At 43.0% G+C, this 20,000-nt stretch overlaps 1 protein-coding gene across 1 annotated transcript in view; it reads right to left on the bottom strand.

The window, feature by feature from the left end:
* Window positions 1–20,000, bottom strand: part of LOC145412105 (uncharacterized) — a 121,263-nt gene that overhangs the window by 66,865 nt on the left and 34,398 nt on the right. The window contains exons 3-4 of the mRNA XM_080282022.1: window positions 15,418–15,535; window positions 10,107–10,207 (exon numbers count right to left, since the gene is read on the bottom strand). Coding sequence (XP_080138148.1) covers window positions 10,107–10,207; window positions 15,418–15,535 — 219 coding nt within the window. The remainder of the gene's footprint in view (window positions 1–10,106; window positions 10,208–15,417; window positions 15,536–20,000) is intronic.

Raw genomic sequence — 20,000 nt, 5'->3', positions numbered from 1 at the left:
AGAGAGAGAGAGAGAGAGAGAGAGAGAGAGAGAGAGAGAAGAGCTCACGCACGGTTAAACAGAAAGAGGGTAATTAGAGACGGAGGCAGAATGAGACAATGAGAAAAAAAAAATTAAAGCTGAAGATCCCTCGTCTCCTCTGACATTTACCCTTTCTAGTTTTGGGCGACTAAAGACTTGATGTTGATACTTTCTGCATTCTCCCCCAACAGCTGGCAGAAGAGGAAGATTATTGTTATTATTATTATTATTATTATTATTATTATTTTTGTTTTTATTTTTATTGATGTTGTTGTTGTATTTATGATTTTAATCAGAGTACGAGAACAATAGAGTACAAATCATATCCTTTTAAAAATCACACACACACACACACACACACACACACACACACACACACACACACACACACACACACACACACACACACACACACACACACACACACACACACACACACACACACACACACACACACACACACACACACACACACACACACACAATGGCTACGAGATTTCGAGAATGAGCTGATATTTAGAAGTAATAACTGCAGGAGGAGCCAAGCCGACCTTCTTATAGACTACTTTTGCCCGCCTCCATGCTGCCTTTATTGTTAGTTGCGTTTTCTTTCTTTTATTCTTTCATGTTTAATTGTGGCAGGCACTCCTGTCCATCAGAATCAACCGCTTCCGACCAAACTTGGGCACGATGACCGGCCTATGACCTAGGTGTGTCTGCAAGGTTTCGGTTGCAAGGCAACAACTCGTTGCCTAGCAACGGCCGAAAACCCTCCTTTTTCGTACTTTTCACGTCTTGAGCTGTAGAAGCATGAGTAATGGGCGTAGGAAGCTCTGACTTCTTTAGGGGTAAGCTTGAGTTCATTCCCTGTCGGAAGTGTTCCATCCATTTTTTCCCTCTTTCCTCCAGTTTTCGAGTGGCAACCCTGCGAAGATTGGCCTCAGCGTCCCTAGCAACCAGTACCGGTTTTTAAAAATGCCCCCCTTGGCTCTATGGAATTAAATGAAGGTTTGTATGCTTATAGACATTGACTACTACTACTACAACTTTCTGGTGTACACCTATGTACTACATTGGCCAGGTCAGGGGTCAAAGGTCATCAATGAGAAAATGGTGAAAGTAGCTAGAATCACGACTATGCCTGCGCGAAATGCTAAGGCACCAGAGATTCTTAAGTCAGGGCCATGGTTCTTGGGAGGAATATTGTACTGGAGTACCTCCATACAAAAATGACATTTCGTGCCGAAACTCACTTCCAGTTGCTGGCAGTGCCACCTAGAAGTTGTACCTATGGTGAGCCATTCTGCGAATTTCAAGTTCCCTAGCTCCACAATGGGTGAAAGGAATCAAATTAAACTTTACATGCTTATAGACGTTAGTGAGTACTACAAGTGTGCTTCGTACATCCATGACCTGTTTCAGCCAGGTCAGGAGTCAGAGGTCATCAGGCGCAGAAAATATGAAAAGCGCTAAAATTGCGACCTTGCTCGAGCGAAGTGCTAAGGCTCCAGAGATTATTAAGGCAGGGCCATGATTCTTGGATGGAATGTTGCACCTCCATATAGAAATGACTTTTAGTGTCCAAACTCACTTCCGGTTGCTGACGAAAGCTTGGTCCGCTTAGAGCTGATCATCATCACCTACCGGCTTGTCTCTGTACTTGTAGACACCCCTCTCTTGATACGCACGTACCCAGCATGAGGAAGGGATCATTCTAATCATCTCTCTCTAGTAATACAGTGATGCTATGTAGACCAGCATCGACAATATTCCTCCAGTGTCAGTAATGTCTAGACTCCAACGGTAAAAATTCGTTATATCAGATAGTACATACATTGCTTGTGTTAAACCGATGAGTTAATGGTGTTATAATTAGTAGTTTTTTATTGTTGGTGTTAGACTGATTTAATGGTATGATGATTCGTAATACCAGATACCACATATTGCTGGTGTTAGACTGATGGGTTAATGGTGTTATCTCTGGCTTATGCCCCCACCGCCGGGATAACGTGATCCTGGCTGCTGGTAACACGATAAGAGCCTGATTGGTGGTGATTATTATGGTTGGTTAGCTTGAGGGAGGGCTGGGGAAGAAAGGTAAAGGTGAACTGGGTGGCGGAGGAGACGGGAGGGGAGTAAAATGTGGGGAGATGGATACGTAAGATAGATAGATAGATAGATGAAGAAACAGATAGATAAACATATATATATAGATTGAGAGAGAGAGAGAGAGAGGGGGGAGATAAACTTACCTTTTCCCATGTACGTACAGAGCGTAGGCACCATCTCTCTCTCTCTCTCTCTCTCTCTCTCTCAAGCCGGCTAAAATATTACGTCCAACGCACACACTCACCACACACACAAAAAAAAAAAAAGACTTAAAGCGGTGAAAATTTTTGAACTGTCAATTCTGCCAGCCTTTGACTTCCGCATTAATGGTGTGGCGGCTCTCTCTCTCTCTCTCTCTCTCTCTCTCTCTCTCTTTCGTGTGTGCGTGCGTGCATGCTTGTGTGTGTGTGTGTGTGTGTGTGTGTGTGTGTGTGTGTGTACTTGCATGAGTGTGCGTACTTGCATGCGTGTGCGCGTGTGCGTGATAATAAAACATAGACAGCATCGCCATACCTTTCACCAAGGAAACGGAGTAATTACATGACGGTAACATTATACTCTTTACCACCACAGTTGCCATAATAACTAGAAGAAGAATGAAAAAAACTGTCTACTTATCTCCCAAAGTGTTTATATGTTCATGGCTCATGTCTGGCGTACACTGGATTAAAAAAGGTATCGCGTAGATGGATCAGTGGATATCCTGAATAATTAGGGTAGCGTTTGATGTTCAGATATTGCTTTTTAAATGAAAGGAAGCCCACAAGATTGTTCTCCTCCCCCTCACACACCTGAGGACTGGAGATCTACACTAAGGAGGGTTTAACCACACCTCGTCACGATGGGCTAAGACGAGGTGGCAAGGGGGCTGGTGTTTGCAGGATAAGACCCAAGGGAAAAGGTTTTGTAAGTGCTGTCCTGTTGGTGATTCGAACGTAAGACCTCGTGATGATAAACTGGCGAATACGGTACGATCTTTCTAACTAAAATGATTACTTGGTTACGAAATTCCATCCCACTGGAGCCTCGTGGTCTGGTGGTCCGAATTGCCAGTCGGTCTGAAGGTAAGGCACTGGGAGTATTGATTCGAATGCCTAAGAAGTGACTGGAACTTTTTTTTTTCTTTTCCCGGGGATATGAGGTCATTCGGTGGAGCAAGCATGGACTCGCAAAAACGGTGATGATGATGATGAGGAGGAGGATAAGGAGAAAGAAAAGAATGATGATGATGATGACGATGATAATAATGATGATGAAGAAAAACTGAATGACGATGATGATGATGATGCCGATGCTGAAGCTGATGATGGCCTCACTTAGTTCTTGAAAAACCCTGGGATGGCCCAATTAGGCGGTCTTCAGTGCCTAATTGGAGTGGTGGGAGAAAGAGCGTCGGAGGTGGGAGGAAGACTGTGGGAGGTGTGGCTTAATCAGCGGTAATTAGTGCCAGTGATCACGCCCTAATGACCTCGTTACATCACATCATGTATTCGTAATGACCCAGCCACTTAAACTGTTATGGGGCAGCACCTCCAGCTAGATTTGGGCATAAGTGTCTCGATTAGGTGTGGATATGGAGGCGAGTTTTATTGTCCATGAATCTATTTGTCTCACAGATTTTTTGTCTTGTCCACATTCTCTCTCTCTCTCTCTCTCTCTCTCTCTCTCTATTAACCCCCCAACCTCAGGAGTTTTCCCAATGGCTATTAAAATCGTCTGGTGTTAGGTAGAGTAAAATTGTTTATGTAATCTGTAGCCTAAATCGCTAAGGAAGAGGCGTTACGTCATCTCCAATGTCTCTCAGAGTACGACCATTCCTTTTGCCATTCTGCAATCATCGCAGCTTCAAATACACCCTCATTCAGTATCTTATCCTCCACGTGTGCCACATTAACCTAACCACCACAGCACAATCTTCCTAACATCCTAACATCCTTCCTAACATCCTGTCATCCTCCTTAACTTCCTAACGTCCTTCCTAACATCCTTCCTGACACCCTTCCTAACATCCTAACCTCGTCAGAATGCCTATACTAAGATGAATAGAATCGTGTGGCTGAAGTGAAAAGTAACTATAGTCCGTTTGTTTTCATCTAACGGAACCAGACTACTCCCGTGACTTAAATTCTTTGTCTGTGAGATAGACAAGAGACTCCTTGGTTACTAGCCTAATCGACACAAATCTGACTGCACTTGACCTTCAGCTGAGCTGAGACTTCTTGGTAACTAGTCAAATCAACACTTCATTCTCACCACCTTTGGCGATCTATTGAGGTGAGACTCTTTGGTTACTAGTCAAATCAACGCTCAGGTCGCACCACCTTTGGCTATCAATTGAGCTGAGATTTCTTGGTTACCACTCAAATCAACACTTCAGTCTGGCTACTCCTGGTCACCAACTGAGCTGAAATGGTTAGGAGTTTTTGTCACATTAAACACACTGTAAATGACGCCATCGTACTGAAGGGGAGGCGGGAGACTGTTTCCAGCTTTCACTAATTCCTGTCTTGTCTGTGTCTGTTTAATTTTCATTCTGTTTGTTTCTCTCTCTCTCTCTCTCTCTCTCTCTCTCTCTCTCTCTCTCTCTCTCTCTCTCTCTCTCTCTCTCTCTCTCTCAGCACAAAGTGAGGTCCAGAGCATAAACAGACCTTGGCCTCTCTCAATCTCTCTTGCTACACTGGCAAACAGAAACCCTCCATTTGTGGGTGAGAGAGAGAGAGAGAGAGAGAGAGAGAGAGATTATGCATTTTCGCAATCTTAGAAGGCTTCATAACATCTATTTCTCACCAGTGTATATTTATATAGTTTAATTCTTTCACTCAGAGGACGGAATTTCTCTCTCTCTCTCTCTCTCTCTCTCTCTCTCTCTCTCTCTCTCTCTCTCTCTCTCTCTTTCCATTCCCAGTAGTCCCCACACCATCAACAAATGGAGAGATAATAAAACTGTCACACTTTTATTCGACCCTTAAGTGGTTCTACCAGAGAAAGAGAGAGAGAGAGAGAGAGAGAGAGACTTTTTTATTTACCTCCCGACGATTTTGCATAACTGAGGAAAAAAAAATATTCTGACGGATTTAATATAGTGTATCTAACCCCTCCAGTTCGAAAACTCTCTCTCTCATGCTGGAGGAATTTTAATATATCTTTTATAACCCCCTTTTGTTATTAATTTTTCCTCCAAAGTTAAAAAAATTCGTCTGGTGCCACCTACAATAAAAATCAAGAGGGCGTCCACTAGGTGATGAGGGGGTTGAACATACGTCCTCTCAAAGCGATGCGTATATTGCCTCTCGTGTCCTGGCCACGGTATAATAAGACAGTAATTACATCAGCGCCTGTGTGTGTGTGTGTGTGTGTGTGTGTGTGTGTGTGTGTGTGTGTGTGTGTGTGACCCGTTGTTTACACTGCGTCATGACCCAAAAGGACAATGACCGTACGTGAGATTAATAATGTTTACGTTTTAAGTGCAAAAGAAAAAAAGCAGTATTTTATGAATAAATTAGTAGAAAGATAGACAGGCTGATGGAGAAAGAGATTGGGAGATAGACAGATAGATAGATAGATAGATTGATTGACTGGTAATAAATAAGTAAATAAACAGATAAATAAATAATCGTAGTGAAAGTGTTGAGAGTGAGTGAGTGAGGGATGCGCCCCTTTGCCTCACACCTCACCTGGTCGTAGCTCTTTGTTATTGAGGCTGGTACACACAGCACTCGCACGGGGAGAGTGGGGAGAGAGGGGAAAAGGGGAGAGGAATGGAGAGGGAGAGGGGGAGAGGAGAGGAAGAGATGGAAGATATGGTTTAGAAAGGAAAGGGAGAATAGAGGAAGAGATGGGAGGGAGGAATGGAGAGAAGGAGGAGGGGGAGAAGAGATGAAGGGATGGGAGGAAGAAATGGTGGGAAGGAGGAGGGGGAGATGAAGGGAAGGAAGGGAGAGAAAGGGGGAGGAGAGGAGAGGAGTGGGGAGAGAGTGACTGGATAGATAAGGAGATCCAGGAGAAGGGAGGGAGAGGTCCTAAACTATCCTATCTCGGGGACGTCTGCTTGTACGGTGGAGGCTAGGAGGTGCTGTGAGCCAATCTGAGTTAAGTGGGGAACAGGGACGGAATTATTGTAGGTTAAGAAGGCTCACAGACACCTCCTTAACAGTTTATTGATGCATGCGTCAGATTGGTATTCTCTCGTGTGTGGAATATGATAGGTGTGCATTTCCTTTCCTTCCATCAATCTCTTCTTCCCCCCATTGCTCCCCACCACCTTTCTGCGTTCTCTTGTCCCCACCTGCCCGTCATCTTCCCTCATCTTTCCCTTCATCCCCATTCCCCTCTTCATCCCTCCCCCCTTCCTCCTCTTTACCCTCATCTTCGCTCTTCCTTCGTCCCCCTCCCCCTCTCTCTTCTCACCCCCATCCTCTTCTTGCCCTTCATCCTCTCTTCTGCTTTTTCCTCTCATCTCCCCTTCTCCTCTTTCCCATCATCCCTCCTCCTCTTTCCCATCATCCCTCCTCCTCCACTCTCCCTTCATCCCCACTTCCGCGTCATCACTCATCCCCCCATCCATCACCACCCCCACAACACACACCTGCGCCTTGTAAGTAATTACCGATCCTAGCCAAACACCTGACTCCTCTTGTGTTACCTGATCAGATATTAGCGCACCTGTCACACCCCTAACACTCTCTCTCTCTCTCTCTCTCTCTCTCTCTCTCTCTCTCTCTCTCTCTCTCCTCCTCCTCCTCCTCCACATCCTTTTTTCCTTTCTTCTCCCATTCCCTTCCCCTTTTCCTCTCCCCTCATCGATCGTACCCTCCTTTCACTCTTCACTTGCGATTCTCTCCTTCTCCTCCTCCTCGCCTGGCTCCATCTGTGTTACTTGAACAATTAATTATTATCGCACCTGCCCCGCCTCGTAACTAACGCTTCTCTTCTTCGTCCTCCTTCTCTCCGCCTCCTCCTCCTCCTCCTCCTCCTCCTACTCTGCCTGGCTCCATGTGTGTTACCTGAGCAATTATTATCGCTCCTGCCCTGCCTCGTAACTAACGCTTCTCTTCTTCGTCCTCCTCCTCTCCGCCTCCTCTTCCATCTCTCTCCTCCTCCTCCTCCTCCTCCTCCTCCTCCTCCTCCCCTCTCCTCTCATGTAGGTAATATCTTGCTAATAACTCACACGCCACAGCGGCAGAAGGGACAGGGTGTAATATTGGGGTGACGACGTGGTTTGGAGTGTGGTTAAGTAGTTAGGGTGGTGGTTAGGGTGGTTAGTTGTTAGGCTGGTTAGTGGTTAGGGTGGTTAGTAGTTAGGGTGGTTAGCGTCTAGGGTGGATAGTGGTTAGGGTGGTTAGCAATTAGGGTGGTTAGTGGTTAGGGTGGTTAGCAGTTAGGGTGGTTAGCAGTTAGGGTGCTTAGTGGTTAGGGTGGTTAGTGGTTAAGGTGGTTAGCAGTTAGGGTGGTTAGTGGTTAGGGTGGTTAGTAGCTAGGGGGGTAAGCATTTCGGGAGGTCAGTTAGCTGAGTGATTAGGTTGGCAACGATTGTAGTTAGGAAGATAGTTCTGTTAGGGTGGAGTTTTAGAATGTCAGAGCTAAAACACAGCTAGAAAGGTGATTAGGAAACTAGTTCAGAGTGGTTAGGAAGGTAGTTAGGTTATGGTAGATTAGACATTGTTAGGGGTGGTCAGGTTAGGGCAATGAGCAGGTGGTTAGGGACTTTGTTAGTAAGATAGTTAGGATGGTAGAGAGGTGAACAGGAAAATAATTATGATGGTTAGGCAGGTTATTCGGGTGGTAGTTAGGGATGGAAGATGATTAGGGACTTTTTAAAGGTGATCTGGGATTTTTGGGATGGTTAGGGCCTATTTCTGGGTGATTAGGGATTTTTTTAAGATTATGGACTTTTGAGATTATTAGGGACTTGAGATGATTAGGGGCTCTCGAGATGATTAGGGACTTCTTTGAGATGATTAGGGACGTTATTTAGATGATTAGGGACTTTTTGAGATTATTAGACTTTTTTTTTTAGAGGATGATGGACATTTTGGGAGGATTATTGACTTTCTGAGATGATTAGGCACTTCCGAGGTGTTTAGGGACTTTTTAAAAGATGATTAGGGACTTTTGAGATGATTAGGGACTTTTTTGGTGTTGTTAGAGAGGGCATAGTCTGTTTGTTTTCACGTGGTAAAGAATCCTCTCCCCTTTGAGCTCAGGTGAAGGCCAGGTGTAGTCAGACCGGAGGACACATTTGATTAGTGACCAAGGAGACTCATTCCTACCACATAACTCGGGCTCACCAGATGACACGCAACCGCGACCTTGTATTCAGATTCTGAGTGACCCAGTTCCGTCAGATGATACCAAACCTGCCACACTTATGGGAGTTATGTTGCCGGAAAATAAACCTGAATCGTAATGCTGAATAAACTGGATAAGGGCAGGGCTAAGAAAATGGGTCTGGATTATATTAGAAGATTACCGAGGGGGAAAAGATCACTTGTTTGTACTGCATAATGGTGTAGGGTGAGGCTGGAGGAATATTTAGTGGACCTTGTGTTTGGATATGTTTCTCTCTCTCTCTCTCTCTCTCTCTCTGCTGATTACACCCTTTTCGATCACAACACTCAAGTTTTTTTCCGATGACCCCTCGACATAGCTATACGGGGTTCTTTGATCAGGATCAAAACATACTTGAGTCTTTAATAATACGGTAAACACTACTTGGAAGTGAGGGAGGGGAGAGAGAGAGAGAGAGAGAGAGAGAGAGAGAGAGAGAGAGAGAGAGTGAGAGTAGATTGATGGGTAGGTGGGTGGGCAGATAGCTAGGTATGTAGAGTGAGGGTAGGTTGCTAAGTAGGTGTGTGGGTGGACAGGTAGGCAGGTATGTTGTAGATAGATTGATAAATGGCTCAGCGGGTAGGTAGGTATGTAAGTAGTAGGTTGAGAGGTAGGGAGGTTAGTATGCACTGTAGCAGGTACGTAGGCATGCAGGTAGGTAGGTAGGCAGGTAGGTAGGTAGGTAGGTAGACAGGAGGGGTTTGTTGTTGTTGTGTGGTAACCTGGCCTTGCACCTTGAATCATGCGACCCTTTCCTCCTTCACCTCCTGTGTCGAGTGTTTAGCTGTCTCACATACCTGCCTGCCCTCCTACACACACACATGACTCTCTCACACACACACACACACACACACACACACACACACACACACACACACACACACACACACACACACACACACACACACACCAATAACCAAAACACCTGCAAAAATCGACGAAGTGATAAAGTTTAATCTAGGAGGCAGCACTACACGTTCTTTTCAGGCGTGAGCAATCCTCCCGCTGAAGTACACACATACCTTCATCCTCACTTCCTCTACGTGGTATACTAGAGAGGCGTTTTTTCCCCCGGAGCTCCTTGGTAAGAGGGTAAGAAGCGGGGTGAAGGAGGGTGGAGTGGTGTGGTAATTCTGTCCTCTTTATACCACGCGACTCACCTCCCTCATCTCAAGTGTTTTGGCTGAGACACATAGCTCTCTGCCTCCCTCCTCCCCCCCACACACAGGACATACATTCGCGCGCGCACGCACACACACACACACACACACACACACACACACACACACACACACACACACACACACACACACACACACACACACACACGCACGCACGCACGCACGCACGCACGCACGCACGCACGCACGCACGCACGCACGCACGCACGCACACACACACACACACACACACACACACACACACACACACACACACACACACACACACACACACACACACACACACACACACACACACACACACACACACACACACACACACACGTGGCTTTTGTACCTGCTTTGTTACACTCAAACTGATTATCATGTTCATGGTCTTTCATAAACCTGATTTTTGCGTACCATGTCATTTTCACACATGTACCTTTACACACCTGACATATATGATTTCCCACACCTGTCTCACACATGTGGTCTCTTTTACACCTGACTCACACAGCGGACTCCCACACTTCTCAGGCTCCCCTATATCTCGTGCATCATCTGAACATCTACCTTTGCCGCCACACCTGCCTCATACACCACCTCTACACATGTACCTCACACACCTGCCACGTACACTTGTTCCCAGCACATCAGTAATAATTTTAGAAAATAACCTTTAATTACCTTCCTCCATAATTGCCCTAATCTGCTACTAATCACCAGCTCTAATTGCTTACGCCATCACACGTAGATTTAATCATTTATATTAATGTCATCAGCAGCTGCCAGAGTTAATTTATCCCATCATTGCCAGGACATATTTTTTTTATTCTTGCTTTCGTCAGACGATTTTATGCAGCTTAGGGGAGACTTTTCGAACTAGAGGGGTTAGATACAGCCTTCATTAACTCCGTTATTATTATTATTATTATTATTATTATTATTATTATTATTATTGAGTACTTCTCTTCAGTAATAGAAAGCCATTTTTTGTCCTGCCATCTCCATTCCGTCAACCCTTTCATCTACCCAGTCCTTTTCTCCCTCAGTTATCCCCTACCCCTCTCACCACCACGATTCACTGCCCCCTCTCCCTTTCCCTATTTTCTCCCTTTCTTTATTCTCTCCCTCTCCCTTACCCTTCTTTCCCATTCCTTCCTCCCCTTTCTACTTCCATTTCTCCTTTCTCATTGCCACTCCTCCTCTCCCTTGCCGTTCCCTTTCCTCTCCCCTTGCCTCACCCTTCCCTCTGCTTCTCATCCTCTCCCTTTCCTTCCCATCTCCCTTTCCCTTTCCTTCCCCTCTCCCTCTCTTTTCCCCCTCTCCCTCTTCCTTTTCTTCCCCCCTCTCCCTCTTCCTTTCCTTCCCCATCCTCACTTCCATTTCTTTCATCTCTTCTTTCCCGTCCCCTCCCCCTCTCTCTCTCTCTCTCTCTCTCACACACACACACACACACACACACACACACACACACACACACACACACACACACACACATTCCCCTGCCCATCCAGTCCGTTATTGGATGTGGTGTGGTATGGGATATTTAGTCTCCAGGCAACGTATACCCACGCGATATACTACGGCTATATCTCTTCCTCCTCCCACCTCTCTCTCTCTCTCTCTCTCTCTTCTGTACTCTTCTTCCTCTACTTCTCCCCCTTTCACCCATCCTCTCTTTCCCTCCCTCGCTTTCCTCCCCCCCCCCTCTCTCGCCTTCCTCCCTGTCCCTCCTCTGCCTCCCCCCCCCCTCCCTTTCACCCACTACCCTGAGGAGTGTTTCAGTGCATGTTATAACTTGTCTCACGTTAAGCCTTCTCTCTCTCTCTCTCTCTCTCCTAAACATCCAAGTTTGTACCTCACCTTTGGGACTAAACTAAAAAAAAGGGAAATAAAAGTGAATTCTGATGTTTTTCTCTTTTCTGTGATAAGACAATATTACATTCAGAATTGATTTTCTGACGTATAAAGATGAGAAACATAAGTACATTCATATTTTTTTGTGACGGGAAAAGCGTAACAGAAAACTAAAGTACATTCAGAGTTAAATATTACTTTGCAGAAACTATTAAGGAAAATACTAATTCAGAGTTGACAAAAATGAAAATTAATGGGAAGAAATCAAGACCATAAAATTCTCTTTTCTTTGTAGAGGCTACGATGAAAAAAACAAAGCATTCCAAGTAGTGAAAATAAAATAAAATGAAATAAAATAAAAGGGAAGCGAGACCAGTAATTCCTCTTTGTTATGGTGGGACTGTGAAAATTAAAAATACTTTTGATATTGTAACACAAATTAAGAATAACAGAAATCAAAAGGAATCGAGACCCGAAAAATCCTTCCTTGTTTTCCCGTCCAACGAAAAACATTGGCTTCCGTCCCAGGGGCATAAATCTGTCCACGACCCTTCCCAGCGACACTCGCTCGACTCCCAACGCTACCGAGGCGGAGGAGGAAGAGATAGGAGGAAAAAAAGAAATAAAAAAGAAAAATCAATCTTGCCCCTTTTTCTCCTCTTCGATCTCCCAGATAGTCGGGAGAGTTAATTTCCTTCGAGAGGAGAGCGGCCTTGTTTCGATGTTAGGTCTGGTTCGTCTCGGAGCTTCGAAGACGTCTCGTAAATTTGCTTGGTATCTGATCAGTTTGTCAAACTCACATAACCTATTTACTTTTGTAATATGTTTTATTGGTTTATTCGTGCACCCCATAATTAATTTGGTTCGGCCTCTTGCAGCGAAAGGGTTAATGAAGGTTATACCATCCCCTCTCTAATTTGACATCTCCACAGCTGAATAATAATGTCCCAAGGTGGCAAGAGTAAAAAGAAAATTACATTATCATACAGAAGGGCCACACACACCTCACCATTAATGATTAAGGTGTACTATTTATATTCTGGAAGTTGAATTCTGTTTTGCTCTTCAGGGGTAGGTTGTTTGTATCATAGCTTTGAAAAAAAAATCGTAAATGTACTTGAAACATCAGCAGGTTGTCAAAATCTCGTAAATCAAATTTCCCTCACCATTTTCTCCGTAAGTGGTTCTCAGAGACAGTCATCAGAATTAATCTCCTGGAAAAAGAGCCGTGTCTTGCTCTTTGGCATGTTTTCTTTTTATTTCGGAGCTTCACAAATTTTCTAAACATCGCGTATGTTTGTTCTAGATGTCGAAATATTTCAAATAAAACTCTTCACTATTTTTCCTTACGTAGTTCTCAGAAATAGTCATCAGAATTAGCGTCTTGGAAATGGAATGTCTTTTTTTTTTTTTTTTTTTTTTTGTAGATTTTATTCAGAGGTTTGAAAATCCGATTTGATGGAAGTGTTCGTGTCAGTTCATGTTTCTGACCATGACTATTTTTTTTTTTTTTTTTTTTACTTGCTGAGAATGGAGTCGGTCTTGCTTTGCTTTGCTTGGATTTTTGTTTGGAATGCATTTTTATCTTTCAAATTTTGCGTATAACTGAAATAAGTGGCAGTATCGAAATCAGAGCCCGTCATTTTTTTTTTTTTTTTTTTTTTTTTTTTTGTCACTAGTGGCTCTCAAAGTCAGTCACTGGAGGTAATTAGATTTGCCTTGATCTTAAAAATTGGTCTATTTCGAAATCTCCCAAATACAGTACATCAGATGGCAGGCCCAGTGATGAAAAACCGTAACATTGTCTTTACTTGCTACTGAGCCATGTAAAATTAGCGGCAACAGGGCGAATTATTGCACCAAGTTAAGATGAAAGAACTATATCAACTGGACTGCACTAGGGAACTTTTCTATATTTTAACGAAGACTTAATGTATCTAAATAGCTGTGTTTTGAAATTTCCTGTATTTTCTGGATGTCAGATGTAGTTTATATAAATCACAATTAGGCGGTATAAACTGATAGAAATTCCTCGGCATTGGAAAGACCAGCCACGGATCTTATCTGTGAAGACTGACATTCTTTTTCTCTTTTTATTCTTTTCCCAAGGGCTGAGAGAGAGAGAGAGAGAGAGAGAGAGTTTCTGTTAATATCTATCGTCCTACTTGCCCATCTGTCTATCTAGCTGTTGTTATGTAGTCTGTATGTCTGTTAATCTATATCTATCTATCTGTCTGTCTGTTTTCTCTATATCTGTCTATATCTGTCTATATATTTCTTTGTTTCTGTGTGTCTCTGTCTGTTTGTCTTTATCTGTGTACTATCCATCTGTCTATCCATTATCTGTGTATATCTGTCTGTTTGTCTATGTATCTATCTATCTATCAATCTGTCTCTGTCTATCTGTGTTTTTGTCTGTCTGTTTGTCTGTCTTACTACCTGCCCATCTATTTGTCTGTCTATCTATCTATTTATCTATCTATCTCTATTCATCGTATCTAACTTGAGCCTGTTCGCCTTAAGTCACTTATTCCACACCAAGCTATACTCTTTTATACATTTTCCACCTTTAGCACAAGCAAGAGGATGCCCTGAAGATTTCAGGGTGAACGAGTTATTAAAATTAAGGGATTAAAGAGAAAGCATGGGAAAGGCAGGAGAAGAGGTAAGAGAAGAGAGAGAGGAGGAAGGATATCCAGAGAGGAGGAAGGATATACGGAGAGGATGAAGGATACATGAAGTGGAGCAAGGACATACGGAGAGGAGAAAGCGAGAAGAATAAGGAGAAAAGGACAACGTGAACGACTTATCTTTGATTGGATAGGCTTGTCATGATCTTATTTTAAGTGAAGAAAATATTCCTTGTACATTGCTTTGTTGATGTGACGGTCGTGAAGATATGTTACACATGAAAATTAATTACTTGTGATGATTTTGATGAACATAAAAATGAGCTCAGTGACTCTCGGTATCAGAAATAAAATGTAATTACGACCGAGCGAGCGCAGCGAGCGAAGTGCTGTTCACTTTATGTTCAACTGAGAAATGAGCGGCCCGACACAACCAGGCCCGGCCTAACACGACACGACCCGACCCGACCGTGATGGTTTTCAGAGGCTAATTACTTTTCTACTATGTGAGATTGAGAAGATGTTCTTTCAGTAGGTAGTAGATACATTCAGTGAAGCTTATTTTTCCTAAATATTTACTTATGAGATCAAAGAAACCTCTTGGAATCCCAGCTTTCCCAGGGAAGGTACCCGGGACTTCAGTTGACATGTTCCGCTATGAAATCAAATTGAAAAAGATTTCGTGTCATAACACTAGGTTTTCTTGCATGAATTCTAACAATTAAATATCGGATATTAAGCTCATAATTTTTCATGAACGTTTTTTCTATGTTTAGGGGGTGAAATCAACAAGGGTAATGTCCCCATGTCTGGGTTTCATCATTCGATCACTAGCCAAGCGTTTACCGACACAGTTCGTTGACACGGCAAGTTTGGAGTAGAGAAATGAACATTGCGCGTGTGATAAATGCTACGGCGCCTCGCTATATGCACATCCGGAGAGAAAACGTGAGAGAGGGCGAAAACGCGAGAAAGTAAATATTTTAGCTCAATTGTTCTTCTGTTATTGTTCAACTACCTCACCAGAAATGTTGAAAGTTTACGCCAAGAGGAAATTATGATGATAGGCGTATGTACTGACGCTCGCTCACTCGTCACGTGGTCACAAAGCTCACTTTACGGGTATAAAATAATGGTGATGCATTATGATATTAGAAATGACGAAATTGATGATGATGAATATTAAACGGAAATAACTGCACTGCTTTTATAATTAATCACTCATCCAATCTATGTTACGAATTTAAGATCATAAAAAGCGGAACACAGATAAATATTCAAAAGGCAGGAAAGAAAATAAATCCTACCTGGTCGGGCTCTTGCCATGGAGTGCCTGCCAGGATGTGCCAACAGCAGAGACAGCAGGAGTTTCAGCAGGAGGCCCCACAGTGCCGGCATCACTCAGCAGCAGACTCCACCCCTCCTCTGGGGGATGGGAAGAGGCTGGTTCACTTGTACACTTCTCAGAACAGTTTTAAGATGCTTGCAGTTTCGTAAAGTTTAATGTATCTGGATACTTCGCCACTTTTTTGTTATTTTGGTGGGGTCAGGTTCACTTACGCTCTGTAATGTATGGATATACGTTTATAAGATTTCATTTTACCAGGGTCACTGTTTTTTTACTTTTCATTCGGTTCTGTATCATATGTACTCCGATATATCTAATCACTGTAAATTGTTATTCTTGATTTACGTTCCCTCAAAATTTTTCTTTGTTTTACAGTAGTTCTTTGTAGTTTGATTTAATGGTTCAGGCTTATTCGGTATGTATGTATGCATCTGATTTTTTTTTTTTTTTTTCACCGAAAGTTTCTCATGTTTGCTCTTGCTACTCTCGCTTTAGTTCTTGTTGTCCGGAAGTTTAGCACAGATTTTTCGACTGTGTTTCCATTTTGAGCTCAGCGCCCATTATTCTCGCTGTCTGCCCCTCTTCTGGTCTGAAACTTAGTAAACGAAATAGTCTGTGTGGCTATGTAGGTTTTTTTTTTTTTATGTGTTTCTTTTTGGAATTTTCAGTTTTTCGTGTGTTTGCCTCACCTGTTGTAATTAGCCTACATTTGTCAGAAAAATGGAGAATTATTATATTATATGGCATAAATTCTCCTTTCTTTACATTTTCTCCCAACTTTTCCATGTATAATAAAAGCTTATGAACCATATTTTGTTTCTTTCAGGGCTGACGTGATGATTTTAAAGCTACCGCGTCGATAAGGTAAATAATATAAATACCATGTTAATTCTGATATTTTACTGACGTACAGCTTAAGAAAAAAATAATATTCGAAATTTCTGGTGAATTCATTTAAGAAAAGTCAAGCAAAACAAGACGTACATTAGTCAAGGTAATATTGTTATGTTTTGATAGCTGTAAATTTTCATCAAACTGGAATGATAGTTTTTTTTTTTTTTTTTTTTTTTTCTTAGGCTGTACATCATTTACAAGTTTTTATTCACTCGAACTGTAGATATTTTCTGAGATATCATATTGATGTCAATGAAATTTAATAAGGAATGATGTTTGAAATTAATGTGACGTGAATATTATTCAAGGATGTAGTAATTAATGAGAAGTGAGTAATATTCAGTGGGGGTAATAATTAATGTGATGTAAGTAATATTCAGGCATGTAATAATTAATGAGTTGTGAGTAATATACAAGGATGTAATAGTTAATGTGATGTGAACATTATTCAGGGATGCACTGTTTATTTAGGTAGGGCAAAGGTAAGTGCAGTAGTATCAAGGTAATTGTGATATAATTGCTATTCAGGTTACTGTGATGTAAGTAATATTCGAGTGTATTATATGAAACTGATATCCCAGTAAGTGATGTGTAAATGTCATGTAAAGGAGACATAAAAAGTGTTTACGTAAAAAGGTGTAATTGTTCTGCGGGTGAGAAGAATTTGGCTTTCGGGCTATGTGAATGTAATAAATTTTCAAGTAGTAGGCCGGAAGTACCATACAGGACGACAGGTATCTGAGTAAAACAAGTGGAATGTAAGTTGTGATAGGGTAATATTTTTCTCGAGTATATTTGGGTAATGGGTGGTGATATTCAATATGCGATCCTTATTGGTTTTTCGCCAAGTTAGCTCTGATTTACAGTGTTCGTCGTTTACTGCGTCCTGCCCGACAGTGGATTGATTGATTGGCTGACTGATTACACTAAAAAGTTCGTGGCAGCTTAACCCAATAGAGGAAAGATGTTTTATTAAGAATTTAATGGATGACTATACGGCCAGTTTTAATATGTATTTTGTTGGTAACTCTACTTTCTTGTGCTTTTCTTGTTCTGGATCCCGCATAATGGGGTTGGGATGATGAATGAATGATGCATGGAGGAATTCTGTTTTATCTTGGAGGCGGCTTGTTTGTGGCCACCTCTCACGGGACTAAGGAGCCTGGCAGTAGATAGATAGATGGATTAAATTATGGACAGTGTAAAATGAAAGCAAAGAACTACACGCTTATGCTTGTGTGTGTGTGTGTGTGTGTGTGTGTGTGAGAGAGAGAGAGAGAGAGAGAGAGAGAGGCTGGCTTCAAGTAACACCGAAGAATTGCATACCCGCTTGAGAAAGGAAACGGAAAATCTCAACACATACTCGTGGAACACGCACGTCACGACTTCTGACACCATTGTAACTTACTTTCGCTAACTCCTTGAATTTGACGGAGTGACTCTGAGACTTTTCTAACTGAGTGAAAGAGGAACCTCGCTTTATAATAAGGAGCTGCAGTACAGAAATTACCTGTGTACTCTACCCTGCGAAAAAGGCTTGGGATCCAGCGAATACATACTTTTTGCCCTGCGACAGTTAATTTGGAATTACTTTAGACCTAAGCAGAATGTAACTCGTACCAGAGAACATATCATTCTTACATACGGGCACGTCATTCTCATATACGAGATTTCTAACATTGTGGCAAAGAAATCAGCCCAACGAACACACTATTTAACATTCTGACAAAGAACTAAGACATTGCAAACGAATAATTCTTACACTGTACCAAAGACCCATGGGCCACATAGTTCCTAAATTGCAACAAAGACTTTTAGGTCCAGCGAACATATATTTCTTGCACTGCGACAGAGATGTAAGACCTGCGTATCAAATAATTCTTCCATTGCGACAAAGACTTAAAATCCAGTGAACATTTAATTTTCACACTGCTACAAAGACATAAAGCACAAAAACCATATAATTCCTACACTGCGACAGAGAATTAAAAACCCATCTATTATATAATTTTTACATGGCGACAAAGACTCAAAATCGAATGAACATATAACTCTTACACTGCGACAAAGACTTGCGACACAAAGGCAATATAATTCCTACTCTGCGACAAGGACTTAAAATGCAAAGACCATATAATTTCAACTCTGCGACAAAAACGTAAGACCCAGCGGACATATAACTCTACACTGCGACAAAGACTAAAGACCAACGAGCATATAATTCTTTCGGTGGGACAAAGAATCATGTCAGTGAAGCCTGTAGGAAGCAAAGGAGAGAGAAGGGAAGGAGGGAGGGAGGCTGCTAATGAGAGGGAGGTAGGGAGTGAGGAAGGCTGCCAATGAGAGGGAGGGAGGGAGGGAGGGAAGGAGGCTGCTAATGAGGGGGAGGTAGGGAGTGAGAAAGGCTGCTAATGAGAGGGAGGGAGGGAGGGAGGGAGGCTGCTAATGAGGGGGAGGTAGGGAGGGGAGGGAGGCTGCTAATGAGAGGGAGGTAGGGAGGGAAGGGAGGCTGCTAATGAGAGGGAGGGAGGGAGGCTGCTAATGAGGGGGAGGTAGGGAGGGGAGGGAGGCTGCTGATGAGAGGGAGGTAGGGAGGGAAGGGGGGCTGCTAATGAGAGGGAGGTAGGGAGTTTCGGCCCAGTAGGTCACAATGCCTACCAAGGGGCCGTGTTCTTAGCGTTGGGAAGCTCACTTGTATCTACAGTTCCTTCACCTTAACTTGGCCGAGATTTTCGTCTTTTTGTAGCTTATTCCGCATAGCTCATTGGCAGAGTAAGGCAAAACTAAGGCTCATCCTTTCCCATAGCACTTCTTCATGACTAGCAGCAAAAGATAGTGTTGATCTTGTGTTACAGTTCGTTAATCAAGATGGGGAGATCGCAGTTTTGACCAGGTTAGAGCATAAAGAGTAAAGCGATCTGTTTTATGCTGTATATTGCACTTTAATGTTCACTTAATAGGCTACCCCTTTTAATAATAGACAGAACGGTAGTTTGCGCGCCCAGCATAATTAACACAATATCACCGTGCCATATACGGTACTGTAATTAACTACAGTAGTTTTGCTCTAACTTGACTACAATTGTCATCTCTCCAACTTGAATGCTGAGTTGTAAAAATAAAAGTAAAATATGATTCTAGACGCGAAGAAGTATTATAGATATGATGTAGAATCATGGCATTGTATTTTTCTGCCACTTAACTTTGTGACATCAAGCTGCAAAAAGTTGAAACTCTTGGCCATGTTAAGGTGAGTGAACTATGGGGAGCCTCCAAACACCACTAGAAAAGCAACCCTGGTCACTGTCCTGGAGAGCTGAGGGAGGGAGAGGTGGGTGGCGGGATGGAGGAGAGGGAGGGAGGGAGTAAGGTAGGAAAGTAGGGTGGGAGGGGGAATGGGAGTGTGAGGGGGGGAGGAATGATGGCTAGAGGGGAAAGAGGTGTCTGGTGGGTGGAGGGACTGAGGGAGAGGAAAGAGTCAGGGGAAGAGGGGGAAGGGGGGAGAGGTGAGGGGAGGCGGAAGAGTGAAGAGACGGAAGCAGAGAACACGAGGGAAGGAGGGGAATGGGGGAAGGGGGTTGGAGGGAGGGAGGGAGGGATGGAGGGGGGAGTGGGGTCGGGAAGAATGAGCAAAATGGGTATGGGATG

The sequence above is a fragment of the Coenobita brevimanus genome, chromosome 92 (assembly GCF_032717465.1).
Source record: "Coenobita brevimanus isolate Jiangsu-jjx chromosome 92, ASM3271746v2, whole genome shotgun sequence".
Classification (NCBI taxonomy): Eukaryota; Metazoa; Arthropoda; class Malacostraca; order Decapoda; family Coenobitidae; genus Coenobita; species Coenobita brevimanus.
Note: the sequence above shows the minus strand (reverse complement) of the source record. Positions and strands in the feature narration are given on the sequence as shown.